This window comes from Trematomus bernacchii, unplaced genomic scaffold, assembly GCF_902827165.1.
Source record: "Trematomus bernacchii unplaced genomic scaffold, fTreBer1.1, whole genome shotgun sequence".
Lineage (NCBI taxonomy): Eukaryota > Metazoa > Chordata > Actinopteri > Perciformes > Nototheniidae > Trematomus > Trematomus bernacchii.
The window spans coordinates 1,888,182-1,907,652 of record NW_022987792.1 but is presented as its reverse complement, the minus strand read 5'-3'; the positions used below and the strand labels follow the sequence as shown (position 1 = coordinate 1,907,652).

The 19,471-nt window shown below is 41.8% G+C and overlaps 1 protein-coding gene across 1 annotated transcript in view; it reads left to right on the top strand.

Annotated features, from left to right (window-relative positions):
- tmem131 (transmembrane protein 131) overlaps window positions 1-17,999 on the top strand; it is a gene marked incomplete in the record, with an annotated part of 75,545 nt that extends 57,546 nt beyond the window's left edge. Inside the window, 13 exon segments of the mRNA XM_034149708.1 lie at window positions 344-529; window positions 1,052-1,207; window positions 4,264-4,682; window positions 6,916-7,100; window positions 8,739-8,869; window positions 10,529-10,650; window positions 11,594-11,746; window positions 13,164-13,314; window positions 13,789-13,904; window positions 13,990-14,053; window positions 15,536-15,639; window positions 16,176-16,324; window positions 17,159-17,999. Of these exon segments, the coding sequence (XP_034005599.1) occupies window positions 344-529; window positions 1,052-1,207; window positions 4,264-4,682; window positions 6,916-7,100; window positions 8,739-8,869; window positions 10,529-10,650; window positions 11,594-11,746; window positions 13,164-13,314; window positions 13,789-13,904; window positions 13,990-14,053; window positions 15,536-15,639; window positions 16,176-16,324; window positions 17,159-17,446 (2,224 nt within the window).
- Window positions 18,000-19,471: the final 1,472 nt, after the last annotated feature.

Here is a 19,471-nt window from a genome sequence, read left to right as displayed (position 1 = left end):
AGAGAGAGAGAGAGAGAGAGACTCGGCGATCGGAGCATCCCTAATTAAAATGTTAAATTCGTACTCAAGCTTAATTCCAGTTTGTTAGGGCGACGACATGAATAATATGATTCATTCAAATCTTATGTCTTACATATAAGGCTGTCTTTTTATTGTCTTTTTTTGTTGTATATGTTTTTACTTTAATCTCAGAGATATAAACAAATATTAAAATCATATGTTTTCATCAGAAATTTACCACATTATTGAAAATATTGTATTTTTTTTTTTCTTTTAAATTCCCCCTTCTTCCGCATCTTCATAATTATATATTTTTTAATCCTATCCTTTCTTCTCCTCGCAGGTTTACACCCGACTTCACGTCCTCCCGAGTGATCCGGGAGCTGAAGCTGGTGACATGCGGAGGCTCTGAGTTCGTGTTTGTCCTGAACGCCTCGCTGCCGTACCACATGCTGGCAACGTGCGCCGAGACGCTGCCCCGACCCGGCTGGGAGCTCGAGCTCTACATCATCGTGTCTCTCATCATGAGGTCAGCTCAGCAGCAAATACAACACACTTTGGATTTAAACACAGCTGACTAACGTTTAGTCTTATTCTCATTCTTTATTTGGATCCCCATTAGCACTAGCATGAGCATTGACTATTCTTCCTGGGGTCCTCACACACACAAAACATACATAAAACTAAATAAAACGGCTCATAATTTCATGCAATTTACAGTGATATATGAAATGAAAACTAAAATGGTCATCCAATTTTAGCGATCACAAAGCCAAACTAAAAATACAAGTAATACATAATTATAATACATACATATCGGCTGGCCAAATCTCACCATGTTCAAATCACAAATCAAAACTCACCTCTTCAGAACTGCTTTAATCTGAAATTAATGTTGTGTTTTATATATTTTAAGTGTTTTAATTATGTTTTTATGATTTTTTTTTTTTACTGTGTAAAGTGTCTTTGGAGTTTTTCTAGAAAAGCGCTCTATAAATAAAATGCATTATTATTATTTGTATTATTATTAACATTTCTCTGATGTCTCCAGCTCCATGTTTCTGCTGGTGATCGCCACGGCCTACCTGGAGGCTCAGAGCATCTGGGAGCCGTTCAAGAGACGCGTTTCCGTGGAAACCAACTCCACCATGGAGACCGGGAGGCCGTTTAATCTCAGGGAAATCGTCCAGATTCACAGCGACTCAAAGTGAGTGCAACATGGCTAAAGAGTTAAAAAAAAAAAACATGGTGGCATCACTGTACAGAAAGATATGTTAGTCTGGTTAGGAGGAAGCAGAAGCAGACATCCTTTAGACCAGGGGTGGGCAATTATTTTTTCCATGGGGCCACATGAGAAACTGAAAATATTGTGGAGGGCCGGGCCAAAAGGCTGAACTCAATTCTGCATAATATTAATTATATTTCTTTATAAAAAGCAGTAAATAGCATTGTTTTGACAAGCTGGTAAAAGTATATGTTATAGTTAAGCAATGAAAAAGTGAGGTTGCCTTACAAAAAAATGTCATTTATTAAATCAAATTTCCCAAAACAATGGTAAACAAAATGAACGTTTTTCACCATTTGTGACTCATATTAGTGAACATTTTCAGTCACATTCACTCAAACACATTTTGAGTTTCATTTACTGTTGGAAAGAGGTTCTTAGCATTCTAAAGACATCACAATATTGTCTTTGTACTCCAAATATTAAGCAAGATACATCATATTGAACTGTCACTAAACATCACTGAACTGTGATTTTGAGAAAAAGGCTTCCAAAGAAAGTGTCCCAGTTCACTGCTAGTTGGTGCCTTTACATGCCAACATTTGTAGTCTAACCACCTCATTTGGTGTTTTTAAGTTCTCTTTTCTTGTTCAGTGAGAGACATCTAGTCTCTGCTGGGCTTTAACGAGTGCATCAAAGTCAGGTTGAATGTCTGAGGTGGAGATGCGAAGCACAGCTGACAGATGATCATCAGTGAGAGAGGATCTATACCTGGATTTCGTAAACTTCATAATTGAAAATGTTTGTTCACATATGTATGCGTGTCCATGCACTCGTTTACCTCCGTGAACAGATCGCTCCCTGTCGTCGTCCCTTTCATCGACCGCATTGCTGCCAGCTCCTCCGTAATCTTGAAGTCCGGTGTTATCCCGCGGACGAATACGAGTAACTGGGCTGTGTCGCGGACATCACAGCTCTCGTCCAAAGCCAAGGAGAAAAAGTCGTAACTTGCCACTTCACGTTGCAGCTGAAGCTCCAGATTCCCCGCAATGTCCTCGATCCTTCTAGTCACGGTTCGCCTGGACAGCGGGACTTGCTCAAATGCGGCTTTTTTTTTCAGGGCATATTAGTGCTGCAGAGTCCACCAAGCACTCTTTGACAAACTCCCCCTCCGAGAACGGCTTACTGTTTTTAGCAATTTTGTGGGATATCACAAAGCTGGTCATGGTTGCTGCATCACTGGATGTGTGAAGCTTGGTAAAAAAGCCTTGCTGCTTTTGCAGCTTAGCTAGCAAAGCTTCCGATGTCCGCGCCCTTTCAGCGTCAGTCAAGTTTTTATATTTCTCCGCGTGTTTCGTCTCGTAATGTCGACTCACATTGTACTCCTTAAACACGGCGATCTGCTCCCCGCAAACTAAACACACGGTTTTACCTCCGACTTCAGTAAATAAATACTTAGCAGTCCAATTTTTGTTGAAAACCCTGCATTCAGCATCTACCTTTCTTTTTTTAGCGGACATTTTTTTGAGGGCTAAAGTCGTCTTGTGACAAGGATCCAATAATGTGCACGTCTTGATATACGTATTGCGTCATTATGCACGTGAATAAAAAACAACTTCAAAATAAAAGCAATGCAGCTTTAGTCCATGCATGAGGTAAAGTTAGAAAATATGTTTATTTTGTAATTTCCAATTAGCCTTACACGGGCCGGTCAGAGTCAACCAAAGGGCCGTATGTGGCCCGGGGGCCGTACGATGCCCAGGTCTGCTTTAGACCTACAGCAGGGGGAATGTACATTATTACAGCAAAAGGACAGTGATGATAAAATGCAAATATACAAATTTGGAAGATCTAATAGATGAGAGTAACACATGCGTCACTTCCGGGCAAAAATGACGGCTCCGCCCACTTTTGGGGGAAAACAAAGCTGTCATTTGAATGGCGGTCAATTCAAATTCTGAAGTTTTTGCCAATCCGATCAGAAATTTAAGAAAACCGTGGATTTTTGGATCTTCAAAGAGCCCGATTACAATGGCCAGACAGGCAAACAATTACATTAAATCATTTGAAATCGACGATCGGGCTCGATATATGGTTACATATAGCAGTAGGCGATCGATGTCCATAGATGAGAGTAACATCTACGTCACTTTATGGCCCCGCCCACTTTTGGGAATGAGGCAGGTTTATGATTTTAGAACTAACAATGTTTTTAGGGGTGTATTTATTTTGTTATTTATTTATTGTTTGGCTTATAAAATGACAGAAATAGGTTTCACAACATCCTCAAAAGTCTTGTCTGCAGATATTGAGTTAACTCAGGGGGTCTTAAAAAGTATTAAAAGTTGATAAATCAATTTAGCGAAAATTAAGGCTATTAAAAAGTATTAAACGGCATTTTCCAAGACATTACATTTTGTAGCTTGTTTTCAATAAGTATCTAAATTGTCCAAAGAAGTTGTATTCTACAGTTTGCCTGAATGTAATCATTGCGTAGGTGTGTAGTGTGATTCTAGTTTATTTATGGCATCCCGTTGGGTTTGACGTCATCTGAACAGGACATCGCACGCTCACTGCTTGATAGCGCGCAAAGGTCCGTTTACGCCGGTTGTTAAACAACATCGTTATGGGGAAATGCAAGTCTGCGTCCAAATGGTTGGAAGATAAGGAGGAAGGACAATCAATACTGTATATAGTGAATGTGAGGTAAAGTGTGTCGCCAAGGTAACCGGTTAAAACTCCAAGTGGAGATGAGGTCTTAAAATGTATGGAAAGGGTCTTAAAAAAGGTCTTAAAAGGTTTTACATTTGACTTCAGGATTCCTGCATATACCCTGTAACTGTCATGGAGCATTACATTTAACTGAACATAATTCTAATTGTTTTTCTTTAAATATAAACTCAATCTGGTTGTTACAAAAATATTTGCCGAACTATAGTTGACAACTAATCGATTCATCTCTGCAGCTCTAATCACAAGTAGGTTACATTGAAGCTAATGTGGTCTTAATTCAACATAATTCTCCTCTCCCCTCTCAGGTTGAATGATTACGGCGACCCCCCGCAGAGAGTTTACTCCTCCAGTAACGGAGCCTCGAGGATCGGAGGTCGTCAGGGAAACAGCCGCACGTTCCCAGACTCGGAAAGCCAGGACAAACGTTCCCGACTCGGCTTCTCCCGCCCATCTATGCCAGTTTCCTCCTCCTCCTCCTCTTCGTCCTCCTCGCAGCTGAGCAAGGACCCCCCCGTTTTCCAGCTGACCAACCGGAAGGCCCGCAGCTCCAAACAGCCGGAGCTACAGGGTTTCCCCGGGTCAGCGCTGCCTCACAGGGGCTCTGACGGCTCTGATGAGTACAACAGCCTGATCGGAGCCATGGACAACGACCTGGACCGTCCAGAACCGCTCGGCGCTGCTGAAACCCTGCAGGAGCAGAGCGTGCAGGCCGTACAGAACAAAGGTAGGGCAGAACTACAACATTATAAGATGAATAAGGAAAAGGATTGTTATTATCTAAATCAGTATTTCAACTCTGAGATTGTAACCACTCAATGACCAGATAATACAGTCTGAATGAAAGTAGGTATGCTCAAACTAAATGCATAAACAAGGTGGTTTGAGAATATAAAGATGTCCTGAAGCAGTGGGAAGAGGTATTGGATCTTATGGCGCATTTCCACTGCAGCGCGTTACACGGTTTAAACCCGGCCCGTTTTTTGTTGCGTTTCCACTAGGGGTAGTTCCGGCTAACGGGTACTTTTTCACAGTTTTTCTGGCTCTCCAAAATCGTCGTTCTTTCCGGGCCAACAACCGGGCTGAGTTTGCTAAACTAGAGAGAGAATCGCTGGCAAGGGGGCTACAACTACAACAAAATGAACATATTTGACCGTGATTTAATTGTAATACACGTTTCAAAATGATGCCGAAGTAACAACATACTGATACCGGTTAGTAAAAACCATGAATTAATGCTTTGACAAGTCTGCAGACAGACGGCAGGCGAAAAACCTTTTAAAATGCGTGTTTTCTGAATGGAGATTGGCTAAGCTAACGTTGTATATGCTCTGACCGTCCACACTCACAACAACGGCCTATACAGACATAAATAAAGCAGCGACTGTATTCGCCATGACACAGGCAGTCTGTGGTTTGTACTTGTTTCACTTTTGTCTAGTTTCTGAACAGAAATGAGGAACTGTGAGCTCTGAGGGCTAACAGCTAACGGCTGTGTTGATTTTGTGTTTCGCATTGAAGATGACGTCACGGCTCCGCCTACACTGCGTTACTATAGTTACTGCCCCAGATCCTAAACTGTAATGGAAACGCAGCATAAAGTGAGCCTGGCCTACCAAGGCCTAACTATACCGTACTAAGCCGTGCGAGGCCCTGCAGTGGAAATGCGCCATTAGAGAAAGATTATTCCAATCAAAAGGAGCTAGAGGAGTTTTAGTTATGACTACATTAACTGAGTCTTGGGTTACAATTAAATAATCAGTAAAAGACGAAACTGGTCACAACAAAAGACAACGAGGTTTCTGTTAAAGTCCCTAACTAAGTCAAATATAAGTTCTGTATGAGGCAAGTTTATGTTTGTAGCGCATTCTAACAACAAGACTGCTTCGAAGTCAGCGTTTCCGTCAGGGGGGCGTCTTGCCGTCATTTGACAAATGAAAAATAATAATAATCCGAGAGAAGATCAAGAGTTTTTATCGCTTGAAATGACGAAAAGGAAAAAGGACAAGGACATCCCTCTGTGGGAGGGGCAAAGGAGTCTGGTGGGATTCTTTTCGCCGCCAGCAAAGCGTGTTCCTGTGACGGAAAGTGTACTGCCGGCGAGCCTTGACGGGGGGTGCTAGTGGAGCACGCGCGTGAACTGCGAGCGCCGGAGCCTCGCAGCGGCAAAACTGAGGCTCCGTGGTAAACTGTGGTAACATGAAGAGCCGTTTGGGAGCCGAAAGAGCCGGCTCTTCTTAGTGAGCCGAGCCAAATGATCCAGCTCACTAAGAAGAGCCGGAATTCCCATCACTAATACGTAGAGAGATAGTATCTATAAAGGGACGGCTCAATTCAAAATTCAAGTCCCTTGACACGACGTCACTCGCTCTCGGGGTGGACGCCCTCTCAGCCCTGGTCTGGCGGAAACACCAAAAGGACGTTTTGATTAAGACATAAGCCGGGAATCTACATTATGAAATGACATTTGAATACATTATCAAGACTTCTAAGAGCTGAGATCACAACCAATGAATCTGAAGTTGCAAAGCAGCTTCACGTGCACGCTTTCCTTCTTGCAAATGTGTTGTTTATTTTTGTTATTTAAATGTGTGTATTTGCCTGATGAATATTGGGAATGTTGCCTATGAATATAAATACATATGTTTTGCAAATTGGCAGGTTTTGCAACTTTTGTGCAACTTGTCCCTTTTCTGTGCACCTGTCTACTGAAATGGATAAAGCAGAAGTGTTTTTTAAGCTTAAAATAATAAGTGAAATTATATATTTAAGGAAGGTGCAAGAACCAGACGGGAACAAACACACACGGATACTTTAAATCAATGTAAAATAAGCCCAGATCCTACCCTAAAATATATTTTCTGTACACTGTAAATGTACTCATGTGTCATGTGAGTATGGAGTAGAAGTCTTCTGTAGTAATTCACAGGTACTTCAAGGTGTTGTTTATGTGTCTGCAGTGCTGGACTCCAAAGGGAAGCTGCGGGGGAAAACAAAAGCCCAGAAGAAGAAGGAGGAGAAAGAGAAGAAGAGTTTGGTGAAGCCTCAGGGAGACGAGCTGAAAGAAAACGGGGCGGATAACGACGACAGCTCCTCCACCACCACAGAGACCTCCAACCCCGACACGGAGGCCAACAGCAAGGAGGTACTTCCTGTCGTCACACACACTTCCTGTCGTCACACACACTTCCTGGGTGTTTCTCAATCGCGAGTACGCTTGCTTGGTAGCTCATGTCTGCTGAGCATCTTGCTTCAGAAGCGAGTCAAGAATCCTTCCTGGCATTCGGAAAACAAAGTGTGGAACACGCTAGCAAGTGTGCAGGTGTGCGTCATATGAGAGGCCCCGCCTTACATCTTCTGCCACAGATTTGGGGAAATTGGTCCGTGCGCAAAGCATTGTGGGGATTTTAAGACCGCGAAGTCTACTCATGTGCAGCCTCGATATTTCTCCAAACGGAGTACGCCGGGCTTGGTAGAATTCCAAGTATGCTGGAGATTGGAACAGTACTTCGGCGGCACTCGATGACGTAGTATGCTTGAAATAGTGGCTCTGGAGCAGCTTTACTCGACATTGAGAAACACCCCGTGTCTCTACACACACTTCCTGTCGTCACACACACTTCCTGTCGTCACACACACTTGCTGTCGCTACACACACTTCCTGTCGCTACACACACTTCCTGTCGTCACACACACTTCCTGTCGTCACACACACTTCCTGTCGTCACACACACTTCGGCCCAATCCCAAACCACGCCCTACACCCTACCCCTACACACTCCCCCTCCGTGACGTAGTGAACTCCGTGTCGGAGTGACACTCGCAGCTCAACGAGGCTCCCTCCTGTCAGATGGAGGGAGTAAATACAGCGGCAAGCTTTGGGACAAACTCCCCTCTCTCCGGCAGAAACAGGAAATGACGCAACTGTATGTAACAACGGTTTCAAATCAGTTCTCTTAGACAAAACATTACAATTAATAACTAAAATAAAACTCTAAACATCTTTCATTGTGTTACTTTTTTGTAAAGCTCTTTTAGTTTTAAACCTGATGTTTATAAGCTTCTTAGTTTTTGCAACAGTCTGTAAATATACACAACTTTATAATAAAATGCACACATTGACCTTTTTCTAGACTAAACACAGGTATGATCCTAAGTTAAAAAAATATGAGGTTATCATGAGGTTGTTAACATCGCAGTTTATCAGTGGATGTTTGCTGGAACTACTTGTAAACAGCGTGTTTCCTGACGGACACACACAGCGTGACTCCGGTCAGGTAGAGACCGGTCTCAAGTCAGCACCGATGCAGACTCGCTGTTTGAGGGCTTGATAGCCCACTCCCCCTCCACCCCGCTCCACACTCGTTGGTTTGGAACAGCACTTAATGTGGCGGACCCTCCGCGCGAACGGAGGGGTAGTGTGTAGGGGTAGGGTGTAGGGCGTGGATTGGGATTGGGCCTTCCTGTCGTTATACACACTTCCTGTCGTCACACACACTTCCTGTCATCACACACACTTCCTGTCGCTACACACACTTCCTGTCGTCACACACTTCCTGTCGTTTTTTTATCTCATGATTCTGACATGTTTCTAGATCTTATTTTCTTTTTCCAATATCTTTCACTTTTTTGTATGAACAACGTATTTCTAACAATCGATCCATTATGAAAACAGTTGTTAATTCATATTCTTGGTTTGCCATCCCCTACCAGTCTAACTAATTGTTGCACATCTACCATGGAAATGTCCTATTTGTTAACGAGCTGCTTTCATTCCTCTCAGGAACCGGTGAAAAAAAAAGGCGGGACAGTAACGACAGGGAAAGTGAAAGAAGAGCCGTCAAATATCCTCCTTAAACCCAAACCCAAGAAACCCGCCATCATAAAGAAAGAGTGCCCAGTGGAAAAATCCAGGTCTGTTAATTTATTTTATTGTATTTTATTATCATGCCTTTTATCTCCTTGTGTCTCTTAACCTGTTCAAATGTTATATTTAGCTGCATCTGATCTGAGGGGGATTTCTTGTTGTTTATTTTTTACTTGTGATTTCAACTTGTGCGGGCAAAACGCAACATCTTGCAAGAAACAGTGTCTGAGGGCTTCTTAACATTTAACAAACTATGAATGTGTCATACTCACTTAACGGGAAGAAACTCAGCTTTCAGACAATATTAACAATTGTTAGCTAAACGAAACATAAGGGTAATACCAAGCTTCTGATCTGCACAACCAAGATATCGATTAGCAAGCTGAGATTCCACAGATTCCAGACATATAAGGATCACCACTGAGCGATCAGAACTCGCGGCGAAACGACAACAAACAACATTTGCTTTACGGGACCAAAACGGCTAAAAACGTCTTACCTTGAAATGATTACTGATAATCCATCATCATATTTATGTCAATAACGGCGATTTCATATATAGCTGCTATGATAGCTATGAGAGTACAGCTTCCGGTTTTGGGCATTCTGGCTACGCATCACTCATTCACCAATGGGTAATGTTTAGATGGATTTTAGGAACTTCCCCTCGATTCTATTGGCTCTAACGGTTCAAAAGAGGTGTCAATCATCAACATCGACCAATGGGTTCCAGAGATATGGAAAATCCACCCAAATGACCCCAGAAGTGTTTTCTTTTGCTAAACCTCTCTAAAAAGGTCAAATGTCACTTATTTTGCATCAATCTTGATACAGGGTACTTATTATATGTTATAGTGTGGATTCCTAAAGCTTTTAGTCTTCGATCCCATCATTCAAGGGTGGTTTTCACTATAAGTAATGGTTTTATTGTTGGACGGACACAATAATTTACATTATTTTACTATGTTCAATCTGAATTTACTTTAAAATAAAAGATTCTATATTGATTCTGACTATTCTACATCCAACTCACAGGTTTATCATTGCTTTGAGAAAAAAGATTATTAATTTAACCCTTTTAGAAGGGAAGATATAGTCATTTGTTCTGGGAATGTCATTTTCGAGCCTGAGACCTGAAAAACAGGCTCAGGGCTTAACCTCTTAAGCCCTGAGCCTGTTTTTCAGGTCTCAGGCTCGAAAATGTCGCAAGTTCGCATCGCTCAGTGATGATACTATACCTAAATAATCAGTGGAGTCTCAGCTTTAATCGGCTATATTGTATGTGCAGCTACGATAAGTAATAAGGGTATCTTTATCTTGAATTGTGTGCCGCAGTGCGTTAGAATTTTTTCGCTCAGGGGTCATTTAGACGCTTCTTATGAGACTTGTGTTTTGTTTTGGTAAAAATGGTTCATATCTTCAGTTAGCTGAGATTTTTCCCGTTAATCTGGTGCTACACATTAATAGTTTCATAAATGTTAAGAAGCCCTGAGACATTATCTCGAAAACAAAACGGTGGGAGGGGTCCAATGGGGGGACCGCCGTGCTTAAGAGGTTAACAGGTTAAACTGCGCGTGCTGTATGAAAAGTGCTGTATAAATAAAGCTTTATTTATTATTATTATTATTATTGATATTTAAACACATCTGATGTTCATTTCTTTCTATAAAAAAGTGCTTCTCATGACGAGTGTTTCCTGTGTTCAGTTCTCTGGAGCTTCCCTATGTGACGCCGCTGGAGAACAAACAGAGGAAGAGCTTCACCTCCAAAACTCTGCACCCGCTCTCCAACATCCCCAAGAGCCGGCCGCTGCAGAAACAACAGAGATGTGAGTTTCTGCGTTTTAATTAATGTCGTCGCTTTGTTTCAGCACCAGATGTGTGTGTCAAATAATCTATAGATCAGCGGTTCCCTACCTTTTTCATCTCAGGGCTACACACACTCCCTGTCGTTACACACACTCCCTGTCGTTACACACACTTCCTGTCGTTACACACACTTCCTGTCGTTACACACACTCCCTGTCGCTACACACACTCCCTGTCGCTACACACACTCCCTGTCGCTACACACACTCCCTGTCGTTACACACACTTCCTAACTTCCTCCATCAGTAACAAACAGACGGTTTAGTTGAATACTCGATTCTGATTGGTCAATCCAGTAGTACAGACTGCTGTATAATGACCATAATAATGAAATGTTTCCACACAAATCATAATGTTTTGCAAATTATTTGGCGGCCCACTTGCAATGTCTTCGCGGACCACTAGGGCTGCACTACAGGTTGGGAACCGCTGCTAAAGATACATCGATAGACATACAGTAGATGAGAACTTCCACACCAACACTATGTGCAATATAAATATATATCATTACCATCATTACAAAACACTCGCTGCTATATAACATGTGCAATATTATTATTAGTAATAATGTGCTATGATAACGTGCAGTTACGTATCTGCCACCACGTTTTTTTGCACTACTAAATACTGTTAATATTTACATTAATTATGTGACTGTCTATGTTTCCTGTAGATATTTAATTGCTCTTTTTACGGCACTGTTAGTGTACAGTTTTACTATTATGCTGCTGTGTTTATTGTATTGTTGGAACTCTGACACAACAATTTCCTTCAGGATGAATAAAGTCCTATCTTATCTTAAATGACTAGTTTTTTAATATCAAAACGGTGCAGTTTCAATGCAGCTATAAACCCATCTTCGTGTTATTGAATGATGACGAAAAACATGTTTTGTTTCTGCAGTCGATGGGAAGCTGGAAGAAGGACGCCCGTCTCTTTTGGCCAAACTGTTATCCAGCGTCCCCGTGGGAGAGCTGGGACACAGCAGCAGCTCCGAGGGGGAGAAAGAGTTCGCTGCTCCAGAGTGGGATATCCCGCTGTCCAAAAACAGCGTCCGTAAGTCCACGAGAGAAACTGTCCTGTTCCTGCAAAAATCACCCAAAAACTACAAGGCACTCTCTTTTTCATTTCTAAATTGGAAAATCCCTTTATTTTAATGGCAAAGTCATTCCAACACGTTTCAGCGTCACGGCTTTGTGAGGGAATCAATCGGATCTAAAGAGACAAGACCCTAACCCTGCTGCAAAAATAAAAACTACAAGGCACTCTCTTTTTGATTTCTAAATTAGGCGCATTCACACCGCAGTACTTTTCCCACAAAGGTTCATGAGAACTTAGTTCATCAGAACTCTTTAATTCTCATGAACTTAGTACAGATCGCGTTCACACCGGAATAAGTCCCTGGGGACGATTAGGCAAATGAAGCCGCTGACGTCACTTCTTCTTCTTCTGCTTTGGGTTTACTGGCAGGCCGCAAACCACTTCACGGCGTATACTGCCACCCGAAGTCCCCGGCCGGAAGTCCCCGGAGATGGGGACTGGCTTCAGTCGAAGCTGCTGGGACTCCCAGCAGCTTCGACTGAAGCCTTCCGAGTAAATCGCCAGAACGCCGACACCTCCTCATCTCCACCGCTCACATGTTTTCTTTTGTGTTGCCATAAGTTAGTCTCTCTGCGTTTGTGCGCTGGGCTAATGCTAATAATGCTAATAATGCTAATAATGCTAATGCGAGGATAATAAAATGGCGGCTTCACAAAACTTTTTGGGAGTTTTACGGGGCGTGGTTTGCAATCCGCCCAGCCAATAGGAACCTTTTTCTCCCACGAAAGTACCTGCTCTCTAGCAGGGACGGAAAAGGGGGTGGAAAGGTTCTGATTAACTAATTTTAGTTCCGTCTCTTTTTGGTGTGAACGCGACATTTCGGAACTATATCGGAACTAAAGTGGGAAAAGTACTGCGGTGTGAACGCGGCTATTGAAATCCCTTTATTATTATTTGTTCAAGATTCAAGGCTTTATTGTCATGTGCAGCTACAGTGTAGATTTAAGCAATAGCTCACGACAGGCCGTGGTATATGGTCATTATATCACAGTTAAGGGGCGTGGTTCGGCCCGACGCGAAGACGAGTCAGAATTTTGAGAACTAGTCAAAATAAACTACATTTTGAGAAAAAACTCAGTATTTTGAACATGACTGGATGTATGATTACTTAGAAGAACCGGTATTCCTCCATCTTGTGACTGTGTAACTCCCTCTCTTGTATATCAGCATGTGAAGGACACTGTTCAGGAACTAGTTGATGCTCTGTATGTGATGACTACTTCCATTCTGGAGAGGATCACAAATACATGCATCCTGAGATTGAAGCTCAAGCCGGGGACCAGTGATATTTTGCTAACACTGACTCTCTCCTCCCTCCTCCTCCTCCTCCTCCTCCTCCTCCTCCCTCCTCCTCCTCCTCCTCCTCCTCCAGAAGCCGACAGCCTTCAGCAGATTTCCCTCCAGACGATAAACGCAGATCCGTTCCTGAAGCGCTCGGCCACGGCGGGAACCTGCTCCCCCCCGCCCGCCTCCCCCGTCCTGCTGTCCAGAGGATCCTACAGCAGCGTGCTCAACAGCAACAGGTGCACACCCCCTCAAATGTGGAGATGATGAAAAGATAATGTCCAATTTAAGCTTTGTACCTCACTTTGTTAAACTTGGGCTGAGTTACTTGGCAAAAAAAAAGATATATTAATATTATTTTGGACTATCACTTTCACTGATTTTAACCAATTCTGTCCTCATCATAACAAACCTTTATTCTTCTGGATCTTTAAACAATTTAAGTGCCAGTTGGTTAACCTACCCACTTTTTTTTAATGAAGAAAAACTAAATAAATGCCTTAAAATATGCCATGTCATATCAATGACTGCCTATCTTACATGTGCAAGCTAGCAACTAAATGGAAACAATCAGCCCTTTTGAAAAGTGCTTTATAAACAATGTTAATTATAGTATTTACGATATCAAAAAAATGTGAGTTTTGGTTCAGTATTTTCTATTTTCACCCCAAATCTAACCCAGTTTTTTGTTGATTTTTCTGTCATTTTTGCAGCGAGCTAAACCAGAAGAAGGCTCCGGGAAATAAGCTTTCTCCCGCCACTCCTCTCCCGGGTAAAAACGGGAACCCGACGTTTGCTGCTGTCGCTGCGGGTTACGATAAAAGCCCCGGTACGTTTACAAAACAGGAACTAACAGCTGATTGAAAGCTTGAATATAGTTTGTGTGTTTCTGATGTTTTATCTTCTCTCCTCAGGCGGTTCTGGTCCAGGGAAGAGTCTGGCTCACATGACGTCTGTGGAGAGTGACGGTTCTGACAGGTGAGACTACATTAGTGACCACGATATCCATTTGTTGTATTCTTTTGTCTGTTATTCACTCATGAGCTGACTGATGAATACACGCTTGTTGTTGAGAGAGAGAATAAAGGAATGTCCAGGTGCGATTGAAAAGTAAAATATTACATTACATGTTACTTGTTAGACGCTTTTATCCAAAGCGACTTACATACTCAATACTGTGGGCAATCCCCACAGGAGCAATTTGGGGTGAAGTGTCTCAGGGACACAACGACATGCTGACTGCAGTGGGGTTTGAACCTGTGACCCCCCTGATCCCAACACCAACGCACTAGTCCACTGCGCCACACGCCTCGCCGTATTCTTGTTTATTAAAAAAAAAAGGCGGTGGAAACAAACTATTTCTCACATAAACTGATACTTCAAATATTAGAGGCCAAACAAGGAACCAAGCTGTCGCGCTCCCAACAAGCAAGGTCTAAAGCAGGGCTATTCAATTGGCGGCCCCGCGGTGATATTTACTGGCCCTTTGAGTATAATGTTAAAAAGTTATCTACTTTTTTTTTTTGGGCCAGAGTGCCTTTATTCCAGAGAGGGTGTTACATTGAGAGATAGAGGGGAAGACATTGCTTGAAAACTTCTGCGGGCTCGGGTTTCGAACCCACCTACTAGCTACTGTAGTGACAAACTGTCATTGATTGCATCTCTGCGTGAATGATTAGATCATTTCACCTAAATGAAATCAAATGAAATGATGTTGATGGTTAAATCTGCTTCACATGTATGCCTACTGAGTTCTGGACTTGCCATTTAGATCTGTAAAGGTCTTGGGGCTATGTTGTTTGATTTAATTAAACACAATATATGCACTCCACTATGCTGTTGTAGTATTTACTGTATCTGAAGCTCTTGATATGATTGCTCATATTTCAAGCCATCTTGTTCCCGGCCCCTTGCTTTGGATCATTTCCATCAACCGGCCCCCATTCCAAACTAATTGAATAGCCCTGGTCTAAAGACTGTGGGTGTTTCTCAATGTCGAGGACGCTTCCTTGGTAGGACATGTCCCTCCGAGTCAGGTCCTTCAGAAGCGAGGTAAGAATCCTTCCTAGCCTCGGAAAACGAAGAATGGTGGAACAGGTGTGCGTCATATGCGAGGCCCCGCCTTAAATGGAGCGTGATTTCCGCCAAAGATTTGGAAATTGGTCCGTGTGCAAAGCATTGTGGGGATTTTAAGACCGCGGAAGATGCACATGTGCAGCCTCGAAATTTCCCGCAACGAAGGACGCTGGCCTCGGTAGAATTCCAAGCATCCTGGACATTAGAACAGTCCTTCGGCGGGACTCAATGACGTAGTATGCTTGAAATAGTGGCTCTGGAGCAGCCTTCCTTGACATTGAGAAACACCCAGTGTGCTTAATGTCAGCCACACCACTAGGCCGCACGGAGAATCAAGATGTTATCTTGATTTCATATTTATATATGTTCTTATTTCTCCCACAGCTCTGGATTATGGAGTCCTCTGGAAACAGCCAGCAGTCCCAACTTCCACTCTGCCAACTCCTTCTCTGCGTTTGGACCCAACAACTGCTTCAACCTGACCGGAGGTAACCTGAGCTTCATTACGTGGAGTAACGATAAGATGACTTTTGAGTGTGTGTCGCGAGGGTTAATAATAGTTGTGAATTTTTTATTTCATTTTACTTTCAGTCAATTTTCAGAGTTTTAGTTAGGATTGCATTTTTATATATTCCGTATTTTTATATTTAAGTCATTTGTTTGAATTGAAATATTGAGTTTTTATATTTTTAGATATTAACAAAATGTTTTAATATATTAATTAAATATTCATATATTTAGGTTTTGATTTGTTTGGTTTAAAATGTATAGTTTTATTTGTATACTTCTGTTTGTACTTTTTATACATTACATTTTGATATATTCATGTTTCTTTGTATTAGGTTTACATTTTTGTCTGTTTTGATTTTATTTATTGAGGTGTTTTCTGAAACTGAGGGGAGATTATTCGTTTTTTTAACCGGGCGAAATCATTATTTCAGTTTCTTTTCTGAAAGGATATCATTGATATTTCATTTCAGTTTATTCTATACTTGACCATAATCCCCCTGGTGTTTGTGTTCAGTGTTCAGTGGGATGAACCTCCCGAAGCCCACGGAGCCTCAGCCTCAGCAGAGTTGGCCCGAGTTCAGCTCGGCTTCGTCCATCTGGGACGTCCCGACCAGCGACTCCCTGCACTCCTGGCCCTCCAGCTCCCCCACCGCCCCCACCGCAGTAAGAACAACATTTCATTTGTTATAAATGTTTTGTTAGAAAGAACACACACACATGGCTAACAGCGTGAACAGATCTGAACTGGGAAAGTCTGCGTGTCTCCGTGTTCTTTTACCGGGACACACCAATCCACACCGTGCCATCGCTAGAACCCAATTTCCTGGAGACCCCATCTCATTTACATGTTCATTAAAGGGATGTTTTCTTAATGTTTCTCATACTCTTATCAACAAAGAAGTAGACAAATAGGCTTGCACATTTAAGTTAAGTGTTATACTCTTTTTCAACAATACATTATAGGTCTCAGATATATATATCAGGGTTCTTACGGTCATTAAAAACCTGGAAAAGTTATGGAAATTCAAAATGCTAATTCCAGGCCCTGGAAAAGTTATGGACAACAATATTTTTCCCAAAGTTTTGGAAAAGTCATGGAAATGTAACTAAAGTTGACATGATGTAGAAGAGACATGAAGAAGAGGGGACACATGTTGATGTAGAAGAGACATGAAGAAGAGGGGGCACATGTTGATGTAGAAGAGACATGAAGAAGAGGGGACACATGTTGATGTAGAGGAGACATGAAGAAGAGGGGACACATGTTGATGTAGAAAAGACATGAAGAAGAGGGGACACATGTTGATGTAGAAGAGACATGAAGAAGAGGGGACACATGTTGATGTAGAAGAGACATGAAGAAGAGGGGACACATGTTGATGTAGAAAAGACATGAAGAAGAGGGGACACATGTTGATGTAGAAGAGACATGAAGAAGTAGATTTAGCTTAATAGGCAAGTGTCTCACAGATCCTCTCTTGTCCCCCTTCTCTTCAGTCCCTCCTGGGTAACGCCCGCAGCCTCTGGTCTGCCCCGACGCCCTTCAGCTCCTTCAGCTCCTCCATCTGGTCCACCAGCGCTGACTCTGCGCTGCACCCGTTCCCCCCGGCCTCCAGCTCCTCCTCCACCCTGACGGACCTGGTGTCCCCCGTCACCCCGTCTCCCCCCCCCTCCGAGATGAGCCGCACGTACAACCCGTGGAGCATGTGGCGCCCGACGCTGAGCCGCCGCAGCTCCGAGCCCTGGCCCAGCTCCTCGGACAACAACAACAACAACAACAACTGAACAACACTTAAAGAGGAGGTTTTCATTATTTTAATCCCGACAGGAAGTTACCCTGAAGTGTAAAAACAGGGTTGCGTGGTATCGCGCTGCAAGCCAACCAACCCTTCGCAATTTAGTTCTCCGCAGCTTTTTATTCACGGGGGCAGAAATGCTAATTTTATTTGGATTTGTTTTTTAACAGATTGCCCCTGAATTTAAAAAATAAATGCATGGTATGCTAATGCCAGTGCAGACATGTTGCTGTTATAGAAAGGCTGGTGATGCTGCATCCTTCTCAGAGTTTGTCTCAGTATTAACATTTTTAATTTTAAACGTATTCTCAGTCATTTTGGTTCTTATTGGTTTCTAAAAAAAAAAAAAAAGACATTTGAATCATTGCACCAAGTTTTTATTTGGCAGCGGGGATTTTTTCATGATCTGAATTTTCAGAAGTCCAACAAATAAATTCTTATTTCACATTTTAAACAGGAATTGGTCAATGAACACTTTGAGGTTTGTGTTGTACATCGCCTCTATTTGTCAGCTAATTTAAATAAAGGATTTCAGCAGAACATTTTGTGTTTCGTTTTATTTCAGTGCAGAAAATAAAGTCAAGTAACATAATGACGGTAAGGACGGATTAACAATCAGCTGGCTGCAGATACATGGGGTAATGCTGTCATGAATACATTTCATACGAGACATTTGATTATGTGCAGAATGATGAGTACAGTGCAAAAGTCAAGACACAGAATTTAAAATAGAACAATTACAGAAAAACAACGTGTGTTTTGTTTAAAGGGGACCTATCATGCAAAAGTGCATTTTGCATGATAGGTCCCCTTTAAGGTTAGTGTAGGAGCCATTTATGTGTTTCATTTGATTTGATTTACATCATGCAGAACATAAAGTCAAGTAACATAATGACGTTAAGGACGGATTAACAATGAGCTAGCTGCAGATACAGGTTGTAATGCTGTCATGAATACATTTCATACTAGACATTTGATTATGTGCAGAATAAGTACAGTGCAAGAGTCATATATATATAAAATAGAACAATTGCAGAAAAACATGTGTTTTTAAGTTAAGTGTAGGAGCCATTTATGTGTGTTAATTTATTTTGTTTATATTTATCTTGCAATATTATTTTGAACACAACTACAAACATTCATCTAATCATTCAATCGGATACGGCTGTAGTAGTAGTAAATAATCCTTGATAATCCATGATATGGCGTTTCATCACGGCAGTATTTAGTTTAGACAGTAGCTGCCGGGTCCCGCATGAGCTCAGCCCCCTTCTTTTCTATTTTAGCAATTTCCTTATTTGTTAAAGCTTTATACCAAAATCAGCACTTCTGAAACAGGAAGTGAAATAGAGGGATATGAGGCATGGCTAGAATGGGTGATCTGTTTGGTATTTTGAGCAAAACACTTCATAGACATGTTTTTCATATATTTGTAATCTGGAAAACAAATGAAATTGTATTTGGCATCACACATTTTAGATTTATCAGCAGATTTTCTATCATTTCTCAATCCGATATCCTCTCAAACAATTCTATTTTTGGTAGAAAATAGTATTTATTTTGTCATAAATGATTACAAAAGTACTTCATATATATCTGGGGAACATTTCAAAGACTCCAGGAATGGTTGTATTGTATATTTCCAGCAAAAGAATCTTATTTTATATCCAAAATCCTTCATAATGATTGAGTTTTGGGTGGATAAATGTTAGTTTGTCTTCAGGAATACTTATTTGGTTGATGTCAGATAATGCATTAGTACGCTGTGGCTCTCCTTCAGCTGGTTGTTGTTGTTTTAAACAACTATGGGGAACATAGGAATGATCCCAGCTAAATCCTTACATAAGATATAATATAAGCAGATTGTCTCCCTTTGTCATTCATCTTTTAAATCTGTATGAATGAGCACAGAAAGGGAGGTTTGTATTGTAGATATTTGGCTAAATGTGTATTGTTTCTGTTATCCTCCCAGACAATGTAATGCAGGGTGGCAAATTATCACTCATTATCAGTT